Raw genomic sequence first — 27,357 nt, 5'->3', positions numbered from 1 at the left:
TCAGAGGTTTCCAACACATTTTATTTTGCAGACCACTGGTTTGCAGCTTTTGAGACTAACATGGGTATCAATCCCTGTGAAGTGTCCAATGACCTTCAGTTCTGCGGCAGCCCTCAGTCCCGAGCACTCAGCTTGGGGCTTGAGTTCCAGTTACACGTGTGAAGAGGATGCATCCAAGGCAGAAGCCCTTCAGGGCCTTGGTCTCCCAAGTGGTGGTTTCCTTTGGCAAGAAGTCAGGCTGTTCTCTCCACTTTGGTGCCTGCAAACGGGAAGCGTTCCGAATGGGCGATGCCAGCGAATGTGGACACTTGAGAAGTCAGTGCACTTGTGCTTGAGGACGGGGTCCCTCCTAGACGCTTAGTAGGTGAAAATATAAGGAAGCCTCTGTTTTTAAGTAACACAGATAAACACCTTTTTAGGTCACCTATTTGTTCTAGAGCTACAAAATTTAATTCAAGAAAATATAGGTCCCATGAAAGACTTAAAAGTTTTATAAAACTAAAATCTAGTTTTCCCCCAATAAATTGTATTTTAGCCAAAACCCTCCCAATGCTTCTAAAATAATACTAAAAAGGGCATCTGATTATACAAGAGCAATAAAAAAAATTAAATATTTATTTGAATAACAAGTTGAAGTTTCAAGCTGCACAGTTGGCGATGCGTTTCCACACAGATCATAGAAAGCGTGCACGGAAAAGTACTGGTGCAAAGGACAAAATAATGCTAAGAATGAGGCTGAGTAGCCGCTGATTTTAAGAAAACAAGAGGCCTGACATCACTATACAAAATATAAAATGTATTAAACACTACCATCCACAGAAGTCTTTATTATTGATTATATTTAAAATTATTTGTGTAGTTAATTATATATTGGCTTGTAAATGAGTATCATACATGGACCCCCCCCTTTCAGAGGGCAATTCTTTGCTGCACTACCAAACATCTAATTACACTGCAAAAAGTGTCCATTGTAAAGAAAACAGTTAATGATATTACTGTAAGTATTAAGAAGGCTAACAAAAAAAGAAATAACATTTCTTTTTTGTTTTCAAAGTGCTTTCCATGCAGAGTTGAGCACTTGCCTTGTTTAACTGAATGCACTCTTGGGAAACGGCCTGGGTCAGAGATGCTCTTGCATTAGAAGACTCGAAGGAATCATGCAACCCTCTCACTACTGGGGTACCCTTGTGTCAGTCACCAATCCTGTCCTTCCAGAATATCATTCCAGACACTTCAAAAAGGATCAGACCGATAATGATAAATATACATAAACTGAAAAGACAGACTGCTATTCAACACTACGACGCATAATGTCTGTGCTACGTGAAAGCACCTTTAAAAAGAGCCTACTCGGCAAGAGATAAGTGTCTAAAGATTCAAAATGAATCAACAGTATTGGATAACAATATAATTCTCAACTCAGAAGCTGCCTCAAGATTAGGTGCATCTTCAGTTAATGTAACAGGAAAAAAAGGCAATGGATTTTATTTTATTAATTGCATCCACTCACAAATCGACCTAAGGTCACCAGATGTGTAGACACAATGAGATTTTTTTCGTTGTTGTTTATAGTCTTTAATTGAAATGATAAAGGAAATAGAGCTATTTAAAACCAAAACCACATGTGGACCCGGCCGAGATTAAGAGGTGGCGCCCGGTGTGGGGTTCACATTCTGGGTGGCCACCTGTGGCGCGACCTCGATGATCCGGGGTTTGTCTATGATCCTGGCTGTGCGGTTCCCCTTCTCCACGATCCCAATAATCCACGCTTGGTGACCTTCACCATATTTGGGGGACTTGATCTCTGCGCAGAACCGAGCGGCTTGCTCTCGCGGTAAACAGATTAGAAGGCCCCCTGGCAAAGGAAACAAGAAAAAGGGATCATCTTAGTTGTGTCGCCATGAGAGTGGTGTCCCTGCCGCTGTCTCTCTCCAAGACTCTGCACTGATATGGCTGGGCTGCCCTCACCTTGTCGGCAGATCACACAGTCATTGAGCAATTGCTCGGTCAGCTTATCCTGTTTCAACACACACCCGACAACAAACTCCCAGTCGTGGAAACGCCCCAGCTGTGAGTCACCTAAGGCCGTGTGGGGGTGAGGTGTTCGGGGCCCAGTAACATCTGAGGTGGCCATCTTTCCCAGGCTACACTGAAAGGATTTTTTAAAAACAAGAACGAACTTCTCCTTTTCAATTGGATTCTCTACATTTTACCACAAAGAGTATTCATATTTCTTCTCTTTCATATATTTATCTTTTAATTTAAAAATTAAGGTCATGAAAGTGTGCCTCTGTGGTTGGGTCCTGTCACTGGCTCTGTCATTATCTTCAAAAGAGAAAAAAATATATAAAATACACGAAAACAAATCTTCATTGCTAGTTGAGTAGCTAGGCTAGAATATTCTATGTATTTGTTTTTTTTTTTTTTTAATTGGTGAGATAGGTGATTTTTATTTTATGCTTTTTTTTTCCCCACTATCTCGTTTTTTGGGGGGTTTTTTTATAATTTTTTTTTTTTTATTTTCCCACTGTACAGCAAGGGGGTCAGGTTATCCTTACATGTATACATTACAATTACATTTTTCCCCCAGCCTTTCTTCTGTTGCAGCATGAGTATCTAGACAAAGTTCTCAATGCTATTCAGCAGGATCTCCTTGTAAATCTATTCTAAATTGTGTCTGATAAGCCCAAGCTCCCAATCCCTCCCACTCCCTCCCCCTCCCATCAGAATATTCTATGTATTTGTTAAAAGAAGGAACACAATTAGGAAAAGATACATGTTAGACTTAAATAAAAAAAGGAGTAACTTCTCAATTTTGAATAGAGACAAACTGCCTTAGTTGGGAATATTCATTAGTTCATTCACACGGATTCCAGGCCCAACCAGGTGGCAAGCACGGTCCTCAGCAGCTCAGTTGCCCTCTTGGAACTTATTTCTAGGAAACAGCCTTGTGTTTCCTGAGGATAGGAAGTGCAAGCCCTTCGTGGGGTGTGAAGCCCACTGAAGACCCCCAGCTTTCCCAAGGCTGGTGATCAGAATTTCTCATGAACAAGCTCATGCTACCTGACTTGATCAGGTTTCCAGGGGTCCAGACTAAGCCTGAGCATTTTTCATAATTCTCAGATGATTCAACTGTTTTACCAGCGTAGGGAAACCACTGAGTTATAAAGGAAAGAAAACAGAAGTAAGAGAAACTAGGGAACGAAAGACCTCACACATGGCCTGCCTTCCTCCTCCTTGGGCTCCTCCCGAGGCCTAAGTAGTTGACTCTCCACCTGGCCCAGGGCCCTGGTACCTGACGTCTCCGGGCAGGTCCCGTGCATGAGGCCGAACATGTTCCCGCAGGCCTTGCTCACAGCTGCCATCTTGGCCAGGACTGGAAGGTTGTGAATCACGAAGGACACCTCGTTCCTCTGCTGCTTGGCCAGGTTCTGCGCGTGGCCCAGGATCCCGAAGCCCGTGATGTCAGTGGCCGCGTGGGCATTGAACGTGTGCATGAGTCCCGCCGCTGCCACAAGACAGAGGGGGTTATGTGTCATCTGGTGTCATGAACAGAGGGAAAACACCCTTCCTTGACGCAAAATCCTACACACACCCTGATCTCAAAGCATCTGCGACCTACACAGCTCACACCAACGCCGAATCCTTAACCCACTGAGAGGGGCCAGGGATCAAACCCACATTCTCATGGATACTAGTCAGATTCATTTCCGCTGCACCACAACGGGAACTCCTTTTTAATTTTTTTCAATTAAGAAGTTCCACCTTTGCCCCCATTCCCAACCTCTGGCATCCACGGATCTTACGATTCTCTCCATAGCTTTGCCTTTTCCAGAATGTCAGAGTTGGAATCATTAAACCAAACTGAAATATTTGGTGTTTTTGGACTGGCTTCTTTCACTTGGTAATAAGTAGTTAAGGTTTCTCCATGTCTTTTCATGGCTTGATAGTTCCCTTCTTTTTAGTGCTGAATATTCTATTGTCTGGATATACCACAGTTCATCCACTGACCACCTACCAAAGGACTTCTTGGTTGCTTCCGAGTTTTAGGTTCCAAGGATTATGAAGAAAACTATGACAGACCTTGTGCGCAGGTTTTTGGGTGGACACTTTTCAATTCATTTGGGTAAATACCAAACAACTGCTGGATCACATCTATCAGTTGATTAGTTTTGTAAGAAACTGCCCAAGTCGTCTTCGAAAGCGGCCGTGCCTTTCTACATTCCCACCAGCAATGAATGAGTTCTTACTGCTCCGCATCCTCACCAGCATTTGGTATTGGCAGCGCTTTGGATTTTCGCCATTCTAGCAGTTGAGTAGTAGTATCTGTTTTAATTTGCATCTAATGACATATGATAGGGAACATCTTTTCGTGATTATTTGCCATCTATACATATCTTCCTCGGTGAGGTGTCTGTTCGGATCTTTGGCCTGTTTTTCAACTGGATTGTTTTCCTACTGTCAGGGCCTAAGAATCCTTTGTATACTCTGGATACCATCCTCCATTAGATGTGTTTTGTAAAGGTTTTCTCCCAGTCTGTGTCCTCTTAGTCTCTTTCACAGAGTAGATCTTTCATGTTCAACTTGTCAACTTCTTTTATGGGCAGTGCTTATGGTGTTCTATCTAAATAATTACCACTAAACCCAAGATTACCTAAATTTTCTTCTGTGTTAACTTTCTTGGTGTTTAATAGTTTTGTATCTTACGTGTAGGTCTACAATCCATTTTGAGTTAATTTTCCTGAAAGGTTTAAGACTTGTGTCTAGATGTTTTTTGCATGTGGATGTCCAGTTGTTTCAGCACCATTTGTTGCAAAGCTTATCCTTTCTCCACTCAATTACTTTTGCTCCTTTGTCAAAATCATTTCAACAATATTTATGTGGGCCTGTCTCTGGCTCTCTATTCTTGTGTGTCGATCCATCTGTCTCTCCTCTCAACACCACGCTGTCTTAATGTCTGCAGCGTTACATAAAATCTTGACATAGGCAGGTGTCGGTCCTCCACCTGCTTTTCAACACTGTGTGGCTGTGCATAATCTTCAGAATCAGCCTGTTGATACTCATAAGATTTTAAGTGGGGTTGCATTACTTGGGAAGAACTGACATCATGGCAATACTGAACCTTCCTATCCTTGTGCATGGAATACCTCTTCACTTTACATGTTTGATTTTTTTTTTTTTTTTTTTTGCCATTTAGGGCCATACCTGTGGCATATGGACGTTCCTAGGCTAGGGGCTGAATTGGAGCTGCAGCCACTGGCCTTTACTACAGCCACAGCAACACCAGATCTGAGCCGCATCTGTGAACTACACCACAGCTCACAGCAACACTGGATCCTTAATGCACTGAGAGAGGCCAGGGATCAAACCTGCACCCTAATGAATTTTAGCTGGGTTCGTAACCTGTTGAGTCACAACAGGAACTCCCATCTTTGATTTTTTTCATCAGGGTTTTATAGTTTTCCTCATATAGAGCTCATACACGTTTTTTAGAATCACATTTAAGTATTTCTTTTCTTTCCTTTTTTTTTTGTCTTTTGTCTTTTGGGCTGCACTAGCGGTATGTGGAGGTTCCCAGGCTAGGGGCTGAATCAGAGCCACAGCAGCAAGGGATCCGAGCCACGTCTGTGACCTACACTACAGCTCACAACAACACTGGATCCTTAACCCACTTAGCAAGGCCAGGGATTGAACCTGCATCCTCATGGATACTAGTTGGGTTTGTTAACCACTGAGCCACGACAGGAACTCCTGAAAGACTAATTTTTAAAAATTAAATGTCTTTGTCTTGGAATGAAAGATGCACTATATTTACATAAGTACTCTGGGGTGAACATCTTTTTGGGTACATCTCTCGAGAGAAAGACCTCTTTTACTCAGGTGCATTCTCAACAGTATAGGCAGAAAGAACAACCGACCTAGTCCCTGGTGGTAGCTGAGCAACTGGACCACCTGCTCTACTAACACATCTGCAGAGAGCACAGTGGGGCAGCCAAGGACGTTTAGCAAAGCCACAAACTGCACTTCAGAAGCCCTTCCCAGCACTGTCCTGGACAAGCTTTGAGGACCTGAGTTTACAAGAGGACACAATGACTCCTACAGTCAATTAGAGGGATGCCATGTTTAAGCTGTTGGTTACCACTTCTTCCCTGCTGCCAATTTTAACGCTGGCAATTTCAAGGAGACACAAAAGCAGAGAGAGTAGTACCCCACAAGGAACTCCCACGTCCCCACCCAATACCTAGCTCCAGCTACCACCACCTTTCTGCTGAGGTCTCACCTATTCCTGCCCATCTGTTAGGGAATGTGGTCAGTGGGGGTGGGATGGATAACTTTAAAGCCAGCCCCAGTCTTATGGCTTCACCTGTAGATATTTGTGTGTACCTCTCAAAGATTAAAACACCCCACCTGTACAGAGCCACCTACCACTATCATATTAACAGAATCAATACATCTGATTGCCATCTCTTAAACTTCTTGATTTTTAACTGTTTCCCCTCCTCCCCACCCCAGGCCATTTACTTGGGGCACTGAGCTGCATCTGGGGTAACATTTCCTACACTGCAGATCTGATGAGCCGCCTTGACGCTGACATGTTCTACTGTCATCCCTGTTTCCTGTACTGGTGTTTAGGACCAAGGCACGAAGAGACTTGGGTTCATTTTCTCTTGGCGAGAATACTTCATGGGGCGGTGGCATCATCTCAACAGAACCTTTCAGTTCATGAAATCAAGGGGAGAGCAAAAACAGCAAATGGCAAAAACGGCAACTTTGTAATTCAGTCATTCTTCCTGTATTTATTAGATGTGACTTCTGTAAAAAAAGTTTTCTAGAAAATATGGTTTCCCTGAAAGGCACGCCATACAAAAAAGGTTGATTCCTTTTATTTATTTTTATTTTATTTTTTGGAACAAGTTCGTGCCCTAGCAACTTCCAAAGGTGACCAAAAAACCCCGTTTTACTTATCATTTTCTTAGATCCTTGATATGCTTCAACTGCAGGCACTCTTCTCTTAGACACTCAAACTGCCCCCACCTGGCCTCTGTGAGGGGGGGACCCCCTTCAGGTTGTGGGAAGGTGACAGGCCCCCACAGCGCCACTGTCTTCAGGCACAGGAAGTCCAGGCTTATCTTCTATACTTCCTGTCCCAGAGCTGGAACCTGCCATTTCCCCAAGGAGTCCTGGTGCTTTGTCGTGAAAAACAGCTTTCAGTTCAGAATCTGGGCACCAGGACTTCACGCCTGCTGGTTATCTCTGCTTCCAGGCCTTTTCAATAGGCTCAGAAATAAACAGTTTTAGAGAAAAAAAAATCCTGAGCTCATACTGATAATTCAAATGAAAGATTACAGCTTTTACATGGCTCCTTTGCTCTTATTTCTTCTCTCTTATCCTTAAAAATCTTTGTTCCTATGCTAACGTATTTGCTTTATCTTAATATACCAACATCCACACAAACGCAAATCTACTGACAAAAGTGAAATATTTTTGTGGATTTTTGTCCTGAGTATGTGCCATGCAAATATCAGGCTCAAAGTGATTAGGAATAATTCCTCCCCATGCGGTTTTACCACTAATTTAGAAACATGTTGGACAACATTTTAAAAAATGTTGTTTAGATTTATAAAATATGTTAATTTTTTTGGGGGGGGTGCTGCACCCTCAGTGTATGAAGTTCCTGGATCAAGGATCAAATCTGAGCTACAGCTGTGACCTACACCACAGCTGGATGCCCACCTGTGCTCTAGGTTCCGAGAAGGGGTTCTGCAGTCACAGGCTAAACCTGGCCCACCTCCAGTTCTTCCAGATAAGAATGTGTTTTTATTTTTTATTTTTATTTTAAACATACATGAATTGTGGGAGGGGGAAAATAAAAATCAATGCAACTGAGACTGTATGTGGCCCACAAAGCCTAAAATACCTCCCACCCCGGCCCTGCTCAGGCTTGTCAACCCTACAGGAGGCTGAGCCCCCGGGCCATACCTGTCCTGTTGAGCCTGGCCATGTTCATCATTGCCTCCTGGTAGGCCAGCTCCACGTCTTCCTGGGTGACCACCAGCTTGATTTTATTCCATTTTTCAGGCTAATCATAGGCACACAGGTGAGGGAGAGAAGGGAGAGAAAAAAATGTGGTCACTCTTTGTTTCTAACCACGGGAAGAGCATATTGGTGTTATTCCTTAGTCATCTTCTGAGGAGTTTTATTTACCTAATTTTTGTATACAACATTCAGTGTTCTAACTTCTCCCCCCATGTAACATCATTTTAAGCATCTGTCAGACACATTCTAGCCATGCTTCTGCAGTCAAACACTGCCGTTTACTGGACTCCTGAAACCAGCAGGACAGAGGGCCACACCAACACTGGCCTCAGCCTCTCCTCTGCACCAGGGTGTCAGCCACACGACCATGGTTTTGAATGTCCTCAGGTTCTCTCCACTCCCTGATTAAGCTGATGGCTTTTGTTTTGCATGGAATTATGCTTACTGACTTCCCTGAACTCTGGGGGCAGATGAATGGGCAACAACTTCAACGGCATCGCTAAGTCGTGGGTAACCACAGGACATCCTTTGAAAGATCATCTTTCCCCTTTCCCCTCATTCTGGTTTTCAAGGCTCTAGCATCCTGATGCTGGGTGCATGACGTATAATCACCATGGTCCATTACTGGCCAGAATTCGTGTATTTATTCATTTTTTAGTAACACTCCCAATCCACTGCCCAACGTAGTAACTGAAGACTCTCTCTGTGAACCCCTTATCCTGCCCCCAGACGTGACAATGGTTCTGAACTTTAGACCTGCCATTTCCCTGCCTTTCAAAAACTAGTATCCTTGTGCACATATACGCCCAAACAATACTCTCTGGTTGCTTTCAGCCTTTATGAAAGGGCACTGCGCTGTTACTTAGTCTTTGAAACTTGCTGTTTTCAATTCTGAGCATTTTAAAGAAAGTGGTAAAACAGCAAAGGCAGTGTCAAGTTGGGGGTGGGGTGGACAGAAGGACCCCAAAGCCCCTCGTCTTGGACCCCCTCTACCGCACCTACTTCTGGCTCCCTTGTTTTATAAATTGCTCAGGCCTGGGCAGTCGTATTGGAGAGCAGCGCTGGATTTCTGCCCGGTAATGGCCCTGTGATCTCAGACGTGATCACACTTCACCGGAAATCTTCCCATCACCACTGGATGTGAAGGGAAGAGTCACTAAAGAAGGCGGCCGGCCTCCTTAGAGATTCTTCTCTGCTCTGTTATGTCAAGCTAAGATACATCTGGTTGATGAATAACAAATTGGTTCTTCAACTGTTTCTCAGGACTGGTGGTTTCAGATGATAGTTGTAAAAATTAAAAGCATGCATATATGTGGGAATATATCACAATCATAATAATTTTTGAGTTATGTCAATGAAAAAAGTATTAAATGAAAAATGACTGGTTAGGAAGTTCCGGTTGTGGTTCAGCAGTAATGAGCCTGACTAGTATCCCTGGCCTTGCTCAGTGGGTTAAGGATCTGGTGTTGCCATGAGCTGTTGTGATGTTGGTCACAGATGTGGCTCAGGTCCCGAGTTGCTGTGGTGTAGGCCGGCAGCTACAGCTGTGATTTGACCCCTAGGTCTGGGAACTTCCATATGCTACGGATGCAGCCCTAAAAAGCAGGGATGGGGGGGGGCACTGACAATAGCTCAGTGGAAAATTCATGACTCAGGATAAATATCTTCATATTCTAGATGCTCTCTGCACGAGATAATTACTTATCAAAATGTTCTGAGCCATTAATTAGTGTAAAAAGACAAAACAGGAGTCCCTGCTGTGGTCCAGCAAGTTAAGGTCCAGGTAAGGGTCCATCTGTGGCTCAGATTCGATCCCTGGCTGGGCAACTTCCACATGCTGCAGGGAAGGGAAGGGAAGGGAAGGGAAGGAAGGAAGGAAGGAAGGAAGGAAGGAAGGAAAAGACAAATGACCAAACAGAAATGACCAAAAAACTCATGACTAAAATAATTTAGAAGTTCCTACTGTGGCTCAGCAGTAAGGAACCCAACTAGTATCCATAAGGATGTGGGTTCAATCCTTGGCCCCATGCAGTGGGTGAAGGATCTGGTGTTGCCATGAGCTGTGGTCTAGGTCGAAGATGTGGCTTGGATCTGGCATGGCGGTGGCTATGGTGCAGGCCAGTGACTACAGCTGGTTTGACCCTAGCCTGGGAACTTCCATTTGCTGCGGGTGCGGCCCTAAAAAGACAAAAAATAATAATAATAAATAAAAATAAAGTAATTTACATCATCAGTAAGCCTGGCCTTGGGAATTCCCTGGTGGCTCAGTGGGTTAAGGGTCCATCATTGTCACTGCAGTGGCTCAGGTTCAATCCCTGGTCCAGGAACTTCTGCATGCTACAGGGGAGGCCAAAAAAAACAAACAAAAACAGTGTGCCCTTATCTATATCCCAAATAGCAAACTCAGCACACACTCTCCTCCATGCAGTTTTTTAATGATGTTTAGGATGTGAAAGATACAGCCATCTCAGCAGCAAAGGAAACAGATGAACCCAACTCACTACCCCAGGGGCTTGCCCACTTGAAGCATTCAACACAGGAAACCTGGATTTGATCAAAGAACAGGGACAATTTCCAGGATTTCTTTCTTTCTTTTTTTTGTCTTTTCTAGGGCTGCTTCCATGGCACATGGAGGTTCCCAGGCTAGGGGTCTAGTCGGAGATGTAGCTGCCGGCCTACACAGGATCCAAGCTGCATGTGAGACCTATACCACAGCTCACGGCAACGCCGGATCCTCAACCCACTGAGCTAGGCCAGGGATTGAACCTGCAACCTCATGGTTCCTAGTCAGATTCGTTAACCACTGCGCCACGACAGAACTCCAATTTCCAGGATTTCTGTAAGGACCAGACTGACACAACTAGAAGGCTCCTTTCAGAAGACACGCTGCTGACACGGGGAGGTGTGGATCACTCACAATGTCCAGCCACTGGTGCACGGCCACGGCCACTTGCGTCCCCAAGGGCTTTGTCAGCACGAGCACATCCCCTGGCACTGCGTTATCTGGCCTGAAGAAGAGAACAAGGCAGGTTCTCGTCAAATTAACCAAGGAGATGAGTTCATCAGTTAAACAAGACAAAAGGCTGGTAAAACCATATGTTAAGCCAACTACTTAAGTTTAAGCCAGTGACTGCCGAGTGTTAAGAGCTTTACTGTCTGCTACTCAGATGACTGCAGAACAAAAAGGCATAAGGAAAGTGAAGAGGCCACAGGCTTCAACCCTTAGGCCAATTATTTACTATTTCCTCCCACCCCCAAAACAAATCACTCAGCCTTCAATGGCCTTACTGGGCCCTGAATCAGCCATGCTCTTGTATGCTTTTCAACACAGACCCACCACGACTCTGAAGCAACAAGGGGCTTTGAAACAAAGGTTGTTGTTTTTTTTACAATCAGTTATATGGTAGAGATGTAGGTGGGATTTCTCAGCCTGTGGGATTTGGCTCGAATCTGAAGATCTCATGTTTTGATGATTTCAGCATCAACGCTTCAAATTCAGAGTTGAAACCACTGTTTCCTACTTGGTACACAGTGTCCCTGGTTGGTCTCTGTCTTTTGTTTTGTTTTGTTTGTCTTTTTGCCTTTTCTAGAGCCGCTCCTGCAACATACGGAGGTTCCCAGGCTAGGGGTCTAATCAGAGCTGTAGCTGCCGGCCTACGCCAGAGCCAAAGCAATGCAGGATCCGAGCTGTGTCTTTGACCTACACCACAGCTCACGGCAACTCGGGATCCTTAACCCACTGAGCAAGGCCAGGGATGGAACCCGCAACCTCATGGTTCCTAGTTGGATTCGTTAACCACTGAGCCACGACAGGAACTCCGATCTCTGTCTTAAAGACAGAAAAAGCTGTCTGAAAGCTAAAAAAGGCAGCCCTAAAAACAGAAAGACTGCTCCCTGGCCCTCCCTCCCCCACCCGTTACCCAACAAAACTCCTGCCCCACCTCTAACCTCACAACCAGGATGCAGGTCTAGCACTCAGTTTTTCTTATTCAAGTTCAAGGAATTATCCACAGTTGTCCTCATACCGAACAACTCACTCATCCCAGTCAACTGGAAAGCCAGGGGCACTGACTTAAAAACCAACAACTGGGAGTTTCTGTGGTGGCTCAGTGCATTAAGGACCCAGCATTGTCTCTCGTGAGGATGCAGGTTCTATCCCTAACCTTGGTCAGTGGTTAAGGACCCAGTGTTGCTGTGGCTGTGGCACAGGCCTGCAGCTGCAGCTCTAGTGCAAGCCCCAGCCTAGGCACTTCCATATGCAGCAGGTGCAGCCATAAAAGGAAAGTAAATCAGCAACTAGCTCCCCAACTCATTCGGTAATATTTACATCCTCTGTTACCTTTGAAAAATATTAATTCTGGGACAATACACCAGAAACTCATTTTCCAAAACCAGATCTTAAGACATAAATAAATGTCTTTCAGTTCTGCTCAGCTATACCTTAGAGCTGATATGCTCTTAAGTGTCCCTGGTTATGTGCAACCTACAAATTTATATTAGCAAGTTAAGTGTGATAAAATGGGTGGGTTATTTTTTAAGCTTATGCACAATCTTTTAAAAAACATAATCACCTGCATAGGCGTTGTATTCTTTATCAACAACAAACATTGAGGCTTGTTTTTATTATTTTTTCCTCTCTAATTCTGGGACTATTGCCGGGTTCTTTTTCTATGGGAAAGCTGGAATGGGTGACACAGATGGAAGTTCACTTGGCCCATCTAAGTGGAAGGTTTGAGAAGCACCAACATAAAACACAGGAAAATAAAACTTGGATGTAGGTAACATCAACACCCTTAACGTGAAAGTTGCTGAACAATGGATCTCAAAGGAGGTCACATCAATCAAAAAATAGGCAAAAGTGATGAACGCATGAAAACTACACTGATAGGAGTAAGGCAAAGGCTGAGGAGGCCGTCGCCACACGGTGCTGGTTAGCGTGTGGAACGGGCGTTCGCATGGTGGCTGGTGGAGCCTCTCCGAAGGGCACGCTGGAGACACTGATCAAAATCAGTGCCCAGGCACTGGACCCAGCAGCTCCATTCTGAAACACTTCTGAGTCAGGGTGATCTCCGCACTGGAGGACTATCTGTAACGTCAGCGTATTTGAAGACAAACTCAATGTCAGTGGTAACTTGGGTCAAAAACACCCAAGACTGGTTAAAAAGTGTTTGCCTCGAGGAGGGACAGTGGTGACTACAGGGCAGCGAGGGACTCTGCACTGCAGGGCTTTCCCCACCCCGGAACGCTCAGCCACGTGAGCACAGAGCTTGTTCACAAAACCAGATCACCTTCCACCTCCTTCAGAGAACAGCATAAGGTGGGTTTTCTTAACAAGACCTCAAACGTGAAAAGTGACAACTTGTATTAAAAGAGAAACTTCTCCAAAGATCTAGAAATGACCAGAAGGCACATAAAAAGGGGCTCAGAGCATCAGCCACGAGAGAAATGCACATCAAAACCCAGTGAGATACCACTTCATACCCACTAAGACAGCTATTATCAAAGACAGTGCAATGGGTCCTGGCAAGGATATGGCGACCCTGCATATCCTCGCCAGGCCATGGGACATGTAAAACGTGCAGATGCTTTAGAAAACAGCCTCTTCCTCAAGCTAACCAGTTACCACATAACCCAGTAATTCTTAGGTATTCACCCCAGGGAAGTGGAATGTATATCCGACAAAAACTTGCAGAGGAAAGTTTACAGCAGCATCTTCACACCAGGTAGAAATAACCCAGCGGTCCACGACCTGTGAATGGATGAACAAGCTGGTCTGTGCACACAACAGAGAGTTACACAGCCACGAAAAGGAGCAGCGTCCTGATACATGCTGCAAGGTGGATGAACCTTAAAAAGATTATGCTCATATTCTATGAAGGCAAAAAGCCGGGATGGGGTTTGTGGGTGGCGTGTGACAGCTAAGGGGAGATGGGGTTTCTCACTAGAGAGACCATAAGACCGTAAGTGTTCTAAAGTTGACTCTGGTGATGGTTGTATAACCCTGTGAATCTGCCAAAGACCACGGAATTTATACTTCGGAAATACTTCAAGTGAATTGTATGGCATGTGAATGAGTATCTCAAATCTATTTTTTAAAAAGAGAGCCAGGCCAGGGAACAAGAAACAAAAATCAACTTACATGATAAATTCGTTGGGCTGGCAGACAGTTGTAGCCACACCTCCTAAAACAATCCAGGGGTTTAGCACTGTTTGGCCGCCCGTTACAGATGTTCCTGCCTCTTCTGCTGCGTCTTTGAAACCCTGTATAATTAGGGGCATCACTTTATCCCTTTCCTAGGGTTTAAAAGGACATAAATTAAAAATCACGTAATTCAGTTCAAAACCCAGAAGAGAGTCTATACAAACACTTAGAGGAAGTCCTGAGCATTTACAGAAGGGGTGGGGAGTAACCAACAGGGGTAGGGAATAATTCACATTGTAGCCTTTTTATCAGAAGCTGGAAGCAGTTCTAGGTTACAATGTGCATGAAGCCCAGACAACAGAAAAGTAAACAGTGGAATCTGCTGGGTGCCAGGGGCTGCCCTATATCAGAGCCAGCTCTTTAAATGGTCTGTCCAAGAACTAGCTTAACAGGCACCCACACACCTGCCTCAGGATGGCTGTGTACAAGCTGTGGCCCAAGAGCGCATGGTGAGGGCAGAATGCTCAATTCTACATACAGGGCAAGCTTTGGGGGGATGAAACCAATTATCTATCAAAATAATCTAATAGGAATTCATCTGAGTCAAAGAATAGGTACAGGAAGTAAGGCCAGAGATGCTGTGGGTGAGCAGATGAACACACACGACCCCCGACCCCGCCAGCAGCTGTCCATCACCAGCCAACCAGTGGCCAAAGAGGAGGGCTGCCGGCTGGAAGGCAGGGCAGAGGTGCTATTACTGTGCACTAAGCTTCACTAAGACAAAAGCACGCAACGTCTTGGCTTCAGCCTGCCCAGGACAGAGACAGGGAAGCAGGTGGCGGGAATTGAAGCAGAAGAGGCCAGACTACTTTGATTCACCGAAACTGCCAAAAAGTAGAGAGTGGATGGTATGTGGACAGCCTGGGCTTCTTGCTTCACAGCCAGGAAAGGAGGGACAGCAGGACAAGCGACAGGACCGTCTCCTACTTACCCTGTCAGTCATTTTATTACTGATTCCAAGGAGCATCAGCATATTGTCACATTCTGTGACCCCCATGGCGTAGAGGTCACTGAGGACGTTGGCACAGGCTATCCTGCCCTGGAAGACAGACAAGGGAGAGGTGAGCAGGAACGACAGGGGATTCCCATGTGTGGCGTGGCACCCAGGGCCTGGGGACTTTCCAGGGACGGGTCCTCAGTTTCTGTGACTCAAAGACTTGCTGCCTGTCCTGGATCACAGGACCACCGCCCTCACACCTGCCTGTTACCACCTCTCCTTCCTCGTACAGAATGATGTCCACGTTCTTTCCACTCGAAAATAGAGGGGGGAGCCCATAACTTAGTTAGATGTGGAACAGGGAGTGGGGGTGACATCGGGGGAAGCAGTGACGTTGGAGCGGATGGTTTTGGAAGAGCCATGGGGTGAAAAACTTGGAAAACAACTGTCCTAACTAAAGAAAAAGTGGAAACAGCCACTCATCCTGAATAAATCCTTAAAAAATGTGAACTTTATTGCTCAGAGTGAAGATGGGTTTTTATACACTTGGGTGGAGAAATTTTTGGAGCTTCTTTTTAAGGCTCTGTGAAATAAACAAGGAAAATCACCTTGTTTGAAAAACAAAAAAAACAGAAGAAAGGAACACCAGCTAGGCCTGAAGTCAGAATGTTTTCTATAGAAAAAGAGAAGCATTTCCCAGTAAACTATATGGTTTGAGGAACTGTGAAACAGATTAAACAGAAATGTGGTAATAAAGGCTTTTTTACTGCCAATGAAGATTTTTTAAAAATGCTGAGAAAGTGACAATTTTTTCTTCTGATGTAGGGTAATCAAACTCCAAATTACTATCACTGCCCGTGGCCGGCTCATCGCTTGCTCATGTTTCCTTCTGACTTCCTGGCCTGTGGACAGGGGCTGGATCACCCACGACTCCTTCTTGAGGTAAAACGGGCTGTGGGGCTGGCAGCTGGGAGGTGCAAACCACAGGTTCAGGCTGCAGAGATCTGCTGCCCCTTCTGTTCTGCGCTCTGGGGTACTTTGCTAGTTCTAGCCACCTTGGCCCCTGGTCAGGAGTGACATGTGGGGTAGGGCGTGCTCAGGGCCTTAGAGGGCTGCTCCAGAAGAGGACAGCTGCGGGCCTTCGTTGGTCACAGGCACCTGAGAGGTGAGCGCTCCCTCCCCACGTGTAATGACCCCCCCGCCCGGCCTCCATCCCCACGTGTGGGGCTCATCCCAGTGCCCACAGCACAGAGAAGGGTCTCTGCTACTCCTCGCGGGAGGATGCTAACAGGGTGGAAGGTCAAGGTGGGTGAATGGAGGGGCTGCTGGCAGCACCCCTGCGATGAGCAGGTGGGTGTGTCTAAGCAGAGCGTGTTAGCAGGTAGTGCACAGGATTCATAGAGTGGAACACAGTGAGGGCCTGACCAGAGTCAGAATAAACGGTCGAATCTAATTGTGATGAGATGCTAAGCTCTTTACTTCTGGACAGAGACACCTCAGATCAGCCTATACAGAGGGTGGTGAAACACATGAGAGTAGAGTTTACAAACATCCGAGAAAGATGAGCACAAGGAAATGAAGAAAACTACACACATTTCAGTCAAGAGACACACTTAGGAGACCACAGGTTCTGGCCCAGACACGTGCACGGGTAGAAAGCAGCAGAGGGAAGCCCCACGCCTGCCTAAACTGCCTTGTGCTTGGTACCAAGTGTGAGCAAGGGATGGATCACATCAGAGCCCCAGCCGCGGGAGTCAGGGCAAGGGGGGGGACGAGAACAATATGGATGGAACAAAAGCAAAAAACCCACACACGCATATGCAAACCACCAGCCACCACCCCAAAGCCACCTCGTAAGCAGTTCCAGATGTGGGAACACATCAGGTCAAACTTACCATCATGTAAGGGTCATCGACGATGGGATAGATGTAGTCTGTGGTCTGAACCAAGGACAGACCACCATGCCTCAGAGGAATGACACACGTATCCATCCCGATGCCTGCAAAGATGGAAGGCGTCATCAGCCAAAGTCAACAGGAAGGGCCCTGCTGTTCTGCACCTCCAGAGCTCCGCACGGGACACTTACGGAACGCTGCTCACTGCCAACAAAGCAATGTGTTTCCTATCAAGAAGCGTAACTGAAATAAACGTGAAACAAAACTAGCTTAAGATAGAAAATGAGAACACAATTTGGTAGTCATGAAGACGCAACTTCAACATGGTACAAGTTTTAGACTTTAACGATGCCCTTGAAGAGAAATTTTCCTTGGTGTTACTGTATCATGTGGCTGGCACATACAGAATTTCTTTAAAGATGAGAACAGCACAAATGGAACTAGGGTTGCCTTTTCCTCTTTGGGCTGCCCTGCGGCATATGGAGTTCTTAGGCCAGGGATCAGACCTGAGCTGCAGCTGCGGCAATGTTGGATTTTTTAGCCAATGTGCAGGCGGGGGACTGAACCTGCGTCCTGGCACTGCAGAGACGCCACCAATCCCCTTGCCCAACAGCGAGAAGTCCCATAGTTACATAAGTGTATCTTCAGCCATCATTGTTTTTCCAACAGAAAATCTGTAAAATATTTTATACAGAAAATGCTATTATTCTACATTTTTGTAAAAAGAGAATTAAAAAAAAAAAACCAAAAAACTTTTTTGTGGCAGCTGCTGACATGCCATCCAGACTAAGGAAGACCCGGAAACTTCGGGGCCACATGAGCCATGGCCACAATAGTACAAACCCCGGAAGCACCCAGGAGGCCGGGGAAGTGCGGGTAGCATGCATCACCAGAGGATCAGCTTCGACAAATATCACCTGAGATACTTCGGGAAACTTGGTATGAGGCATTACCTCTTAAAGAGGAACCAGGAGTTCCTGTCATGGCACAGTGGTTAACGAATCCAACTAGGAACCATGAGGCTGCAGGTTCAATCCCTGGCTTTGCTCAGTGGGTTAAGGATCTGGCGTTGCCCTGAGCTGTGGTGTAGGTCACAGACGCTGCTCGGATCTCACATTGCCATGGCTCTGGCGTAGGCCGGCAGCTACAGCTCGGATTAGACCCCTAGCCTGGGAACTTCCATATGCCACGGGAGTGGCCGAAGAAATGGCAAAAAGACAAAAATAAATAAATAAAATAAATAAATAAAGAGGAACCAGCGCTTCTGCCCAACTGTCAACCTTGATAAATCGTGGACCTTGGTCAGGGAGCAGACACAGGAAAATGCTGCGAAGAACAAGACTAGAGCTGCTAGTCTAGGTGCGACGATCGGCCTACTGCTGGGTTCTGGGGAAGGGAAAGCTCCCAAAGCAGCCTGTTGTCTTCGTGAAGGCCGAGTTTTTCACCAGAGGGTGTGGGTGGGGCCTGTGTCCTGGTGGCTTAAAACCACATGGTGGGAAATTCACTAAATGTTAACAAGTGCTTTTCAAAAAAAAAAGGAAGAAAGAACAAAGGACAAAGCATGTACATAAACTCTGTGGCACTCATGTGATCTGTTAGCTAGGATCCCAAAAGCATTTTAAGAAAACTTAAAATTCCAAATATTCCACTCCGAGGTGAAAAACTTGTCACCTCGGAATTCCCATCGTGGCTCTCACCTCTACTAACGTACCATGGAGCATGGAAAGACAAGTTTGCTTAATAAGTCTATGGGATATATTTCAACTTACTAAAAAATGTTTCTAAACATACAGAAAAATACAGATAACTGATGGGCTAATTAGATATAATTCTCTTTTCCGCAATCAATTGAGAAACAGTTAAGACTGACTGTTGTAGGCTACATTTCTTTAAAAAGTCACCCGTAGGGAGTTCCCGTCGTGACTCAGTGGTTAACAAATCCAACTAGGAACCATGAGGTTGTGGGTTTGATTCCTGGCCTTGCTCAGTGGGTTAAGGATCTGGCATTGCTGTGAGCTGTGTGTAGGCTGCAGACGCGGCTCAGATTTGGCATTTCTGTGGCTCTGGTGTAGGCTGGTGGCTACAGCTCTGATTGGACCCCTAGCCTGGGAACCTTCATATGCCGAGGGAACGACCCTAGAAAAGGCAAAAAGACGAAAAAAAAAAGCAAAAAAAAAAGCTAGCTGTAATACACACACTACAAATGCACACTGGCCTCCCAGAGGCAAGCTGAACAAAGTGCTTCCTCTCAAGAAGGTATCCTCCGGCCCTTAGCAAGTATTTCAACTTTGCAGTCCAGCAGCCAAAGGCAAGGACAAACCAGGATGAAATTCCAAAGGAAGCAGGTAGATAGATGCTACCTCACAACTGAGAATTCCCAAAGGAACAAGAGTAAATCACACCTGAGCCACATGCAGCAGTGTGCGTGGGGCTTTCAGAGTCTGTGTATGAGAAGCAGCACAACCAACCCAGCCCATCCCAGAGGCACCTTGTCAAGACCTGACTGATCTGCTACGACTGACACAGACACGCAATCAAGTTTAGTAAAAGATCAGCCCCTGTGAAGGCAGGCTGATTTCTATTACTATACTGGACCGGCAAGACAGAGACTCTTGGTGGAAGGTCCAGGGAGGGAATGGAGAATTCAGCTTGCCCCACAAATTTATGACAATGGAACACACATTACCAGTGAGCGGTTTTCAGGAGTTTTAGACAAGAAAGTGTGTGGTAATTCATTCATCTCAATGGTGCATGTGTTTGGAAACATCTAACCGTGTTCTGTAGCACTCATGGAAATAGGCCAAGAACCACTATTAAATCACAGTGATTCTCCCTAAATTGCTAATTCCAACAACTGGTTATCCCAAGTATATTACCATTCACTTTGGAAAAGAAACTGTTTTCTTATAAACTACAGTATTAGTGGAGACTCTAAAGAGAGTTGCTGACAGTTAGCTTTAAATGTTTCCTGGAGTTCCCCAGTGGCTCAGTAGATTAAGGATCCGTAACTGTCACTGCAGTGGTGTTTGATCCCTGGCCTGGGAATTTAGGCATGCCATGAGTGTGGCAAGAAAACCCCCAAACCAACCAACCAAACAAAACCCCAAATTATCTACAACCCCAATGCCAACGGCATCGGTATGGACAGCTCTTTTAAGTATTATCAGACTACATGTACCAAGTTCTAAAACTACTTTTTTTTTTGTCTTTTTCTAGGGCCACACCTGCAGCATATGGAGGTTCCCAGGCTAGGGGTCTAATTGGAGCTACAGCCGCTGGCCTTCGCCAGAGCCACAGCAACATGGGATCTGAGCTGCGTCTGCAATTTACACCACAGCTCATGGCAACACTGGATCCTTAACCCACTGAGCAAGGCCAGGGATTGAACCCGCAACCTCATGGTTCCTAGTCAGATTCATTAACCACTGAGCCACGACGGGAACTCCTAAAAGTACTTATCTTAATGTTTCTTTAGTTAGAATACATCTAATAGATGTGTATATTTAATAACTGTTAAGGCCCATCCTAAATATCTAGGAAATACAACATTCCTTCAGAAAATGTTTTTTAAAAAAACCCAGACTTGGAGTTCCCGTCGTGGCGCAGTGGTTAACGAATCCGACTAGGAACCATGAGGTTGCGGGTTCGGTCCCTGCCCCTGCTCAGTGGGTCAAGGATCCAGCGTTGCTGTGAGCTGTGGTGTAGGTCGCAGACGCGGCTCGGATCCCGCGTTGCTGTGGCTCTGGCGTAGGCCAGTGGCTACAGCTCCGATTCGACCCCTAGCCTGGGAACCTCCATATGCCGTGGGAGCAGCCCAAAGAAATAGCAAAAAGATAAAAAAAAAAAAATAAATAAATAAATAATAAATAAAAAATAAAAAAACCCAGACTTGTGCATATACATACATACATGCATATGTATTATGAACCTGGGTAGAAAAATACAGTGTATATACATACATGGATAATTTCTGGTACTCATCACAGTTGCAAACAGTGTGTATTAGTATCCCATTTTACAAATGGGCAAACTGAGGCTCAGGAAGGTTAAGAACCTGCACAGAGTTACATTAGTGACCAGTAAGCGACTATGTCAAGAGATGAACTAGATCTGATTCTAAAGCAAAGTCCTGGCCATCAATATACCCTACTTGGGAGTTTCCCTCGTGGTGTAGTAGAAACAAATCAGACTAGGAACCATGAGGTTGCTGGTTCAATCCTGGGCCTCACCCAGTGGGTTAAGGATCCTGTGCTGCCGTGAGCTGTGGTGTAGGTCGCAGATGTGGCTCAGATCCCACGTTGCTGTGATGTAGGCGCAGGCCAGCAGATGTAACTCCAATTGGACCCCTACCTGGGATACCCTACTTCTTAATGTACAAGGTTTCATGATGCTCCTTTTAGCCGCCACTTGCTGGTAAGCTGGGGTCTGTCCACCCCAGGGTCCCCCGTGAGCACACACTTCTGTGGGGAAGGCACTCTTATTTACTTCTCTAAAGCCATCTGTGACCAGACTACTTCACCTTTGAGTTTTTATACCTCTTTCTCCTACCTGTCCCCTTGCTGTCAACATCTGTCCCCTTTTGTCACTGCTGAGTTACAGCCCATGCAGCCCCTCTCCCCACAGACAGTCTGGACTTAGAAACCAGGTGACAAGCAGTATGGGGGGCAGAGGAATCAGAGAATATGGATTCCATATCCTGACCTCAACCTTGTCCCAGCCTTCTGGGCACCACAGGGCTGCTGGAAGGAGCAAATGCCCAAGTGCTCCGTGAGTCATCGGGGGGAGTTAGTTACACAGGGGACTTACTTCTTTATCCAGGAGCTTTTGACTGCATTTGGTTGTTCCCATTCAGTAGCTCATTTTTCCGGACAAAGTTATCTGAGATCTTTCTCAGTATATTCTCATTTCCTGACAAGTAAGCTGACATCAACTCCACCTCATTCATGTGGTATTTCTCCATGCTTAGACATCAGCTGGATGAGGACAGTTTTCAAACTGAGCTCCTGGGAGCCCCATGGGCCCCAAGAGTGCAGGGTGTGAGTTTTCTTCTCTCCTACCCAAAGGAACTCTACTTTTTACACCAGGAAAGGAGTACCCTGCAGTTCCCTTTGTGGCTCAGTGGTTAACAAACCCGACTAGGAACCATGAGGATGCAGGTTCGATCCCTAGCCTTGCTCAGTGGATTGAGAATCCGGTGTTGCCGTGATCTGTGGTATAGGTTGCAGACACAGCTCAGATCCTGTGTGGCTATGGTGTAGGCCAGCGGCTACAGCTCTGATTTGACCCCTAGCCTGGGAACTTCCATATGCCAAGGCTGCAGCCCTAAAACAGCGCGCGCACACACACACACACACCAAAATGAAACAAACAAAAAAAAACCAAAAAAAAGGAGTACCTTGGCTTCAAAACTAATGTTGTGAGACAGAACACGACCATTAAATAATGAAAGAAAAGCAAAGAAATCAAAATCTTATGAAAGAAAGCTGATCAAGTCACCCACCCTAACTACAAAACATCCACAGACTCCTAGGATACACGTCAAACACTCAAAAGGCAGTGACCATAATCTGGCATCATGTACTTAACAAAGCACACAACAGAAGCTAACAGACAACATCCCAGGAGCTCTGAGCTCTATGTTTAGGAAAAGGCAAACGATTAAAAGTAGAGAAATTGGGTTGAGAAAACATGACTCTCGGCTTCTCTGTGTGGAGCAGCGTTCTTCTCCACCACATGGGAGCCTTTCAGACAATGCCTACTGCAGAGGAGCCCCCAGGTGTCCCCCAACCCTGTCACTGCTCCCCCAGTCCTGCACCACAATGCATAAGCAACAGCGTTCCTAACCCAATTCGGTACAAAATGCTTTTACTGTTGCACAGTTGTCTAAATCCCATAATCAACTGTTTAAAAATGGTTAGAGCACGTTTCTCGGTGCTTTTCAAGGAGTTCCTCCAAGTAAGTTCAATACAATAAGGTTAACAGTTACCATCACTTTGCTCTTTGAATCCTTCTTGCAGAAAAAAAAAAAAAAAAAAGAAGAAGTTCCTGCCGTGGCTCAGTGGTAATGAACCCAACCAGTATCCATAAGGATGTGGGTTTGATCCCTGGCCTCACTCAGTGGGTTCAGGATCTAGTGTTGCCACGAACTGTGGTGTAGGGTGAATACATGGCTCGGATCCCACACTGCTGTGGCTGTGGTGTAGACTGGCAGCTACAGCTCAGATTCAACCCCCTAGCCTGGGAACCTCCATATGCTGCAGATGCAGCCCTAAAAAAAAAACAAAAAAAAGAGAGAAAATTCCAGTTTTTGACTCATTGACTACACTGCAGCCAAGATGCTCTACTTTGGAAGTAGGAAAGAAAAGAGTGGTTCACATACCAAGCCTTGGCATAACCGCTCCAAGAAATTGCTCATCTTCTTGGAAGTGGTTCTCCTGTAAGGATTCCAGCAATTTCTGCAGGACATCTTGAGGCACTTTGCAGCCGGTGCCCTTCAGTTCAGTGAATCTAGTTAACCGGAAGCTCTTGTCCAATTCATAACTTTCCGGGTTAAAGGACTCCCGTGCAGACATGGTTCTTGGGCACACACACCTGACGGCTCGGCTCTTCCCCTCCCTCTCCTAGGAGGTTGGTTTCTTTACAGATCCACCTGGGTAGCACCGAAACACAAAGACACCATTAAAAGAGTCCTCTGCAGTACTTGCCAAGAATCAAGTGAACATAAGACAGTGAAATGTAAACATGGAAAGGGCTGAAATCACCGGGACTGCAGGGAAATGGAGATCTGGGGCTACAACAACAGTTTGTCACAGTGATGCCTAGGTCATTTTAAAAAGTACCATGCGAGATGTGTCCTACGGAAGATCCGATGTCTGTGCTGTTATACTTGTGGCTCTGAGGGGCAGCAAGCAAGATGGAACTCTGAGCCAACTAGCTCACAGGACACAGTGCCATCTTGAGCAAAAAGTCCCAAAGGTTCTTCTAGCCGCCAGCATTATGAGAAAAACAGTCACTTCAGCTATCAACCAGGAAGCACTATGGTTTAGTTACCCTGGCTAAGGTGACTTTTCTGGAAAATCTTTTGCTCTTACAGAGAAAAATAAAATGCCTGATAGACACTTTGTAGGAAAAGGACATTGATGGATATGCATTGGATGAAATTCTTTAGGATGCTAAATTCAGTTTTAGAAAAACAGGCTTTCATTCTGGGCAAGAAGTACACGACATGATCCAAAACTAATAGGAAGCCTCTCTACACACAACTTGAAAACTGGAATGGCTGTTTAACACAGCAAAGCTCATTTTCTGCAAGAGAGTAGTAGAAACTTCTCTGATGTTTCAATGCAGTGCTATTTCCTAGAAAGCAAACATCCCGCCCAACAAACTAGTACACACACATCATCGACAAAATATGCTCATTACTGTTTCATCGCAGACCGAAAGTGATAAACTCCACTAAATCAGTAGCCATTTGGTGCCACTGAAGTTTCTGGAACAAATCTTTCTGTTAAAAAGACTTTGGGGCTAAATGAAAACCTTCCATGGGCTCCCAGGGCTTACAAACTTCCAGACTGATCTTTACTGGGCATAGAGTTACAGACACCTCAAGTTTTAGGGTCAGCTTCTCCTATAAAATTTGTGATTAAGGACCTAATTTCATGTATAGAGTTTTCGATCCCTTGGGAAGCACATCGCTCGTTTAAAATATATCTCACAAAGTCCGAGTTTGGGCAGTAGTCCAAACTGTCCTTACAAAACCATGTTTGGGGTGAGCAATGATTTCGGTTTGAAACCTACAACTGTAAAGGAATAAACCTTCCCACATTCCAAGAAAACCACCTGTACAAAAGGAGGGTGCCAGGAGAGCTAAGCAAGGTACAGAGATGAGCATTTTGAAGCCACTTTGGAATCAGCAAAAGGCCACACTTTGACTTGGGAGGATCTGGAACAAAAACAGCCCTTTCCTCACCAAATGCCTCACTCCTACCAGGGGAAGAAAAAAAAAAAAAAATCCAACTCACGAGGCATCCAGTTATTTTCCTACCTCCACTCCCCATCCAAAAAAAAAAAAAGGCGGGGAGGGGAATTTGGAGGACTAACTTCCTTTTAAATCTTCCCAGACTTTTAAGGGGAAAAAGTTTAAAACACCTTCAGCCCAGAAGGCACTCAGCAGTTTTAAAATTCCAAATGGAACGAGAGACTTAAATCGCACACATCACCCATCCGAACCCTAAAAAAATAAACTCTACATTTTTTGGAGGGGATGAGAAGAGGGGGTGACTTGGGGAAGTGAGTAATTAATGGTGGGGGGGGTTCTGCATAATAAGCAGACGATCCGGACCCCAAAGTCGCCAGTTTACACCTTTAAAACAATGCCATGAATATTTAAAGACGACGGTTAACCCTTTCCTTCTCGGCCACGTTTAAGTTTTTTCAAACGAGGGCGCTAGGCGGGTCGCAGAGCCGGGGTAAGTGGGGGCGGGAGAGGGGGCAGCCGCGGCCCGGTACCTACCTCCCCCCAGGTCCCTAAGCCCAGGAAATAAGCAATGGGGGGGACGCGGCGAGGTGGACGAAGGGGCCAGGCGCCCTCGGGGAAGCACGCGTCGAGGCGGCGGCCGGAGCGCCGAGTGCAGCACGCGGGGACACCTTAAATCCCCGGCTGCCGCCTTTAAAGGCAACCCGGGCCCGTGCTCTTTGTGCGGCGCAGCCGGGCGGAGGCGGAGCGGGACAGCCGGCGGGGCCATGCCCGCCCGTCCTCTGTCCCGGTGGTTGCGGCGGGAACCGTGCGGCCCAGGCCACGGGGAGGGCGCGAGGCGCGCACAGCCCACCGGCCGCTGCGGGTCCCCCAACTCGCGGCCTGGCCAGGTCGGGGCGTCCGGGGTCAGGCGGCCCCCGCGGGCGGGGGTGGGGGGTGGGGAGGGCCCGGAGGCGCCGCGCGCCGCGCCCGGGAGACCGGGCTGGGCACTCCCGCCGCGCGCGCGGGCCGCCGCCGCCGCAGCACAAAAATGTCGGCGGGCGAAAAAATTAACCCCTGCGTCGCCGCCGCCGCCCTCCCCCTCCACTCCTCCCCCGCCCTCTCCTCCCTCCCTCCTTCCCCGGCCCCGCGCGGCGGCGGCGGCGGCGCGGGCGGTGCTTCTTTTTTAAAGCGGCCCCACCAAGCCCTGGCTCGGCCCCTCTCCAGGCAGCGCTGCAGAGCGCCGGCCGTGCACGGCTCCCGCGGCGCCCGGGCGGCCCGCGGGGGGATCCGCACGGCCGCCCTGGGCCTGCGGACGAATATTCCCCTTTAAGCTTGGTGTCTCGCCCCCCCTCCCTGAACCAGGCGCTTACCGGTTCGCTTTGCGCCCTCCGCCTCCTCCCGCGAACGGGACTCCGCCGCTCCCACAATGCACCGGGCGCGGCCGGGCTCCCTTAAGCGTCGCCTGAATAAAAAGGCCGCTCCAGGCGGCGGAGGGCGGGAGGACCCTGGGCCGCGCCTGGGCGCCGCGGGGGCTCAGCCTGGCTCGGCGGGCCCCTGCCGGGAACCGGGCCGCCGCGCTCCACCGTGCACTGCGAGCGAGGGGCCTTTAAGGGCCGGCTCCCTCCCTTTAAGAGGCGGTGAGCCGCGGCCTGAGCGGCTCGGTGGCTGCGTGCGGCCCGGGAAGGGGGCGGGGGCGATGTGCAGGCCCGAGCGCGGCAATGATTGGTCTCGGGGGAAGGGTGGGGGGTTGCAAACCCGAGGAGCGGTGGCATCCGTTGCATGATGCAAAAAGGATTGATTTCAAAAGTTGCGAGTTGCATTGGCAGCAGCCTTTGGCGCCCGGGCCACCTCCTTTTCCTTGACCCGCTGGAAAGGCTGGGAATGTTTCCCCAAACCTGGCGGGCTCGACCGCGCTGCGTTCTGCCGGACGCTGTACCTGTTCCCCGAGCGAGTGCTTTCCAACGCCAGACAGTAATCTGGGAAACAACTTGCAAATAGAGTAGGAGCAGAGGGAAGGCTCCCTCTGCTGCGATGAAGGACTTGGAAACTCAGACGGCGCGTTTGGTTAATAACGACTTCCATCGTCTCCCTTCTATTGTTCACCCTGGCTGAGGGAATTAACATGAGCCTTAGTGAACATGCACACGTCCTGCAAAGTTTCTTGAAGGTTTCATATGCTTGATAGGAAGTCAGCTTCAGGTTCCTCGGTTACATTGTTTGCCCTCCGCAGGTCCACGTAAACATGGCAGCCTCATAGTGGATGTGTTTGAATTCACACTCACAGGAGCGCCTCAGCTTGTGAAATTACTTTTTTCAGATTTTCAATTTT

The 27,357-nt window shown here is 46.9% G+C and overlaps 1 protein-coding gene and 1 pseudogene across 4 annotated transcripts; one reads left to right on the top strand and one right to left on the bottom strand.

The window, feature by feature from the left end:
• SEPHS1 (selenophosphate synthetase 1) lies at positions 1 to 26,693 on the bottom strand. Of its 4 annotated transcripts, none has more exons than XM_047754826.1 (9): positions 26,399 to 26,693; positions 23,451 to 23,720; positions 17,072 to 17,175; positions 15,171 to 15,278; positions 14,177 to 14,298; positions 10,955 to 11,045; positions 7,981 to 8,080; positions 3,296 to 3,508; positions 1 to 1,855 (listed from the first exon to the last, which is right to left on the bottom strand). In XM_047754826.1, exons 2-9 carry the CDS (start codon positions 23,641 to 23,643, stop codon positions 1,641 to 1,643), a joined length of 1,146 nt encoding a protein of 381 aa, XP_047610782.1. In that variant the 5' UTR covers positions 23,644 to 23,720; positions 26,399 to 26,693; the 3' UTR covers positions 1 to 1,640. The 4 variants fall into 4 exon arrangements, with proteins under 4 accessions (XP_047610782.1, XP_047610779.1, XP_047610780.1 ...); XM_047754823.1 differs by having other exon boundaries at positions 14,177 to 14,331; positions 26,399 to 26,690; XM_047754824.1 differs by lacking the exon at positions 26,399 to 26,693 and adding an exon at positions 25,584 to 25,920 and having other exon boundaries at positions 14,177 to 14,331.
• LOC125112573 (60S ribosomal protein L27a-like) lies at positions 17,846 to 18,554 on the top strand (annotated as a pseudogene).
• Positions 26,694 to 27,357: the final 664 nt, after the last annotated feature.

This window comes from Phacochoerus africanus, chromosome 12 (genome assembly GCF_016906955.1).
Source record: "Phacochoerus africanus isolate WHEZ1 chromosome 12, ROS_Pafr_v1, whole genome shotgun sequence".
Lineage (NCBI taxonomy): Eukaryota > Metazoa > Chordata > Mammalia > Artiodactyla > Suidae > Phacochoerus > Phacochoerus africanus.
Note: the sequence above shows the minus strand (reverse complement) of the source record. Positions and strands in the feature narration are given on the sequence as shown.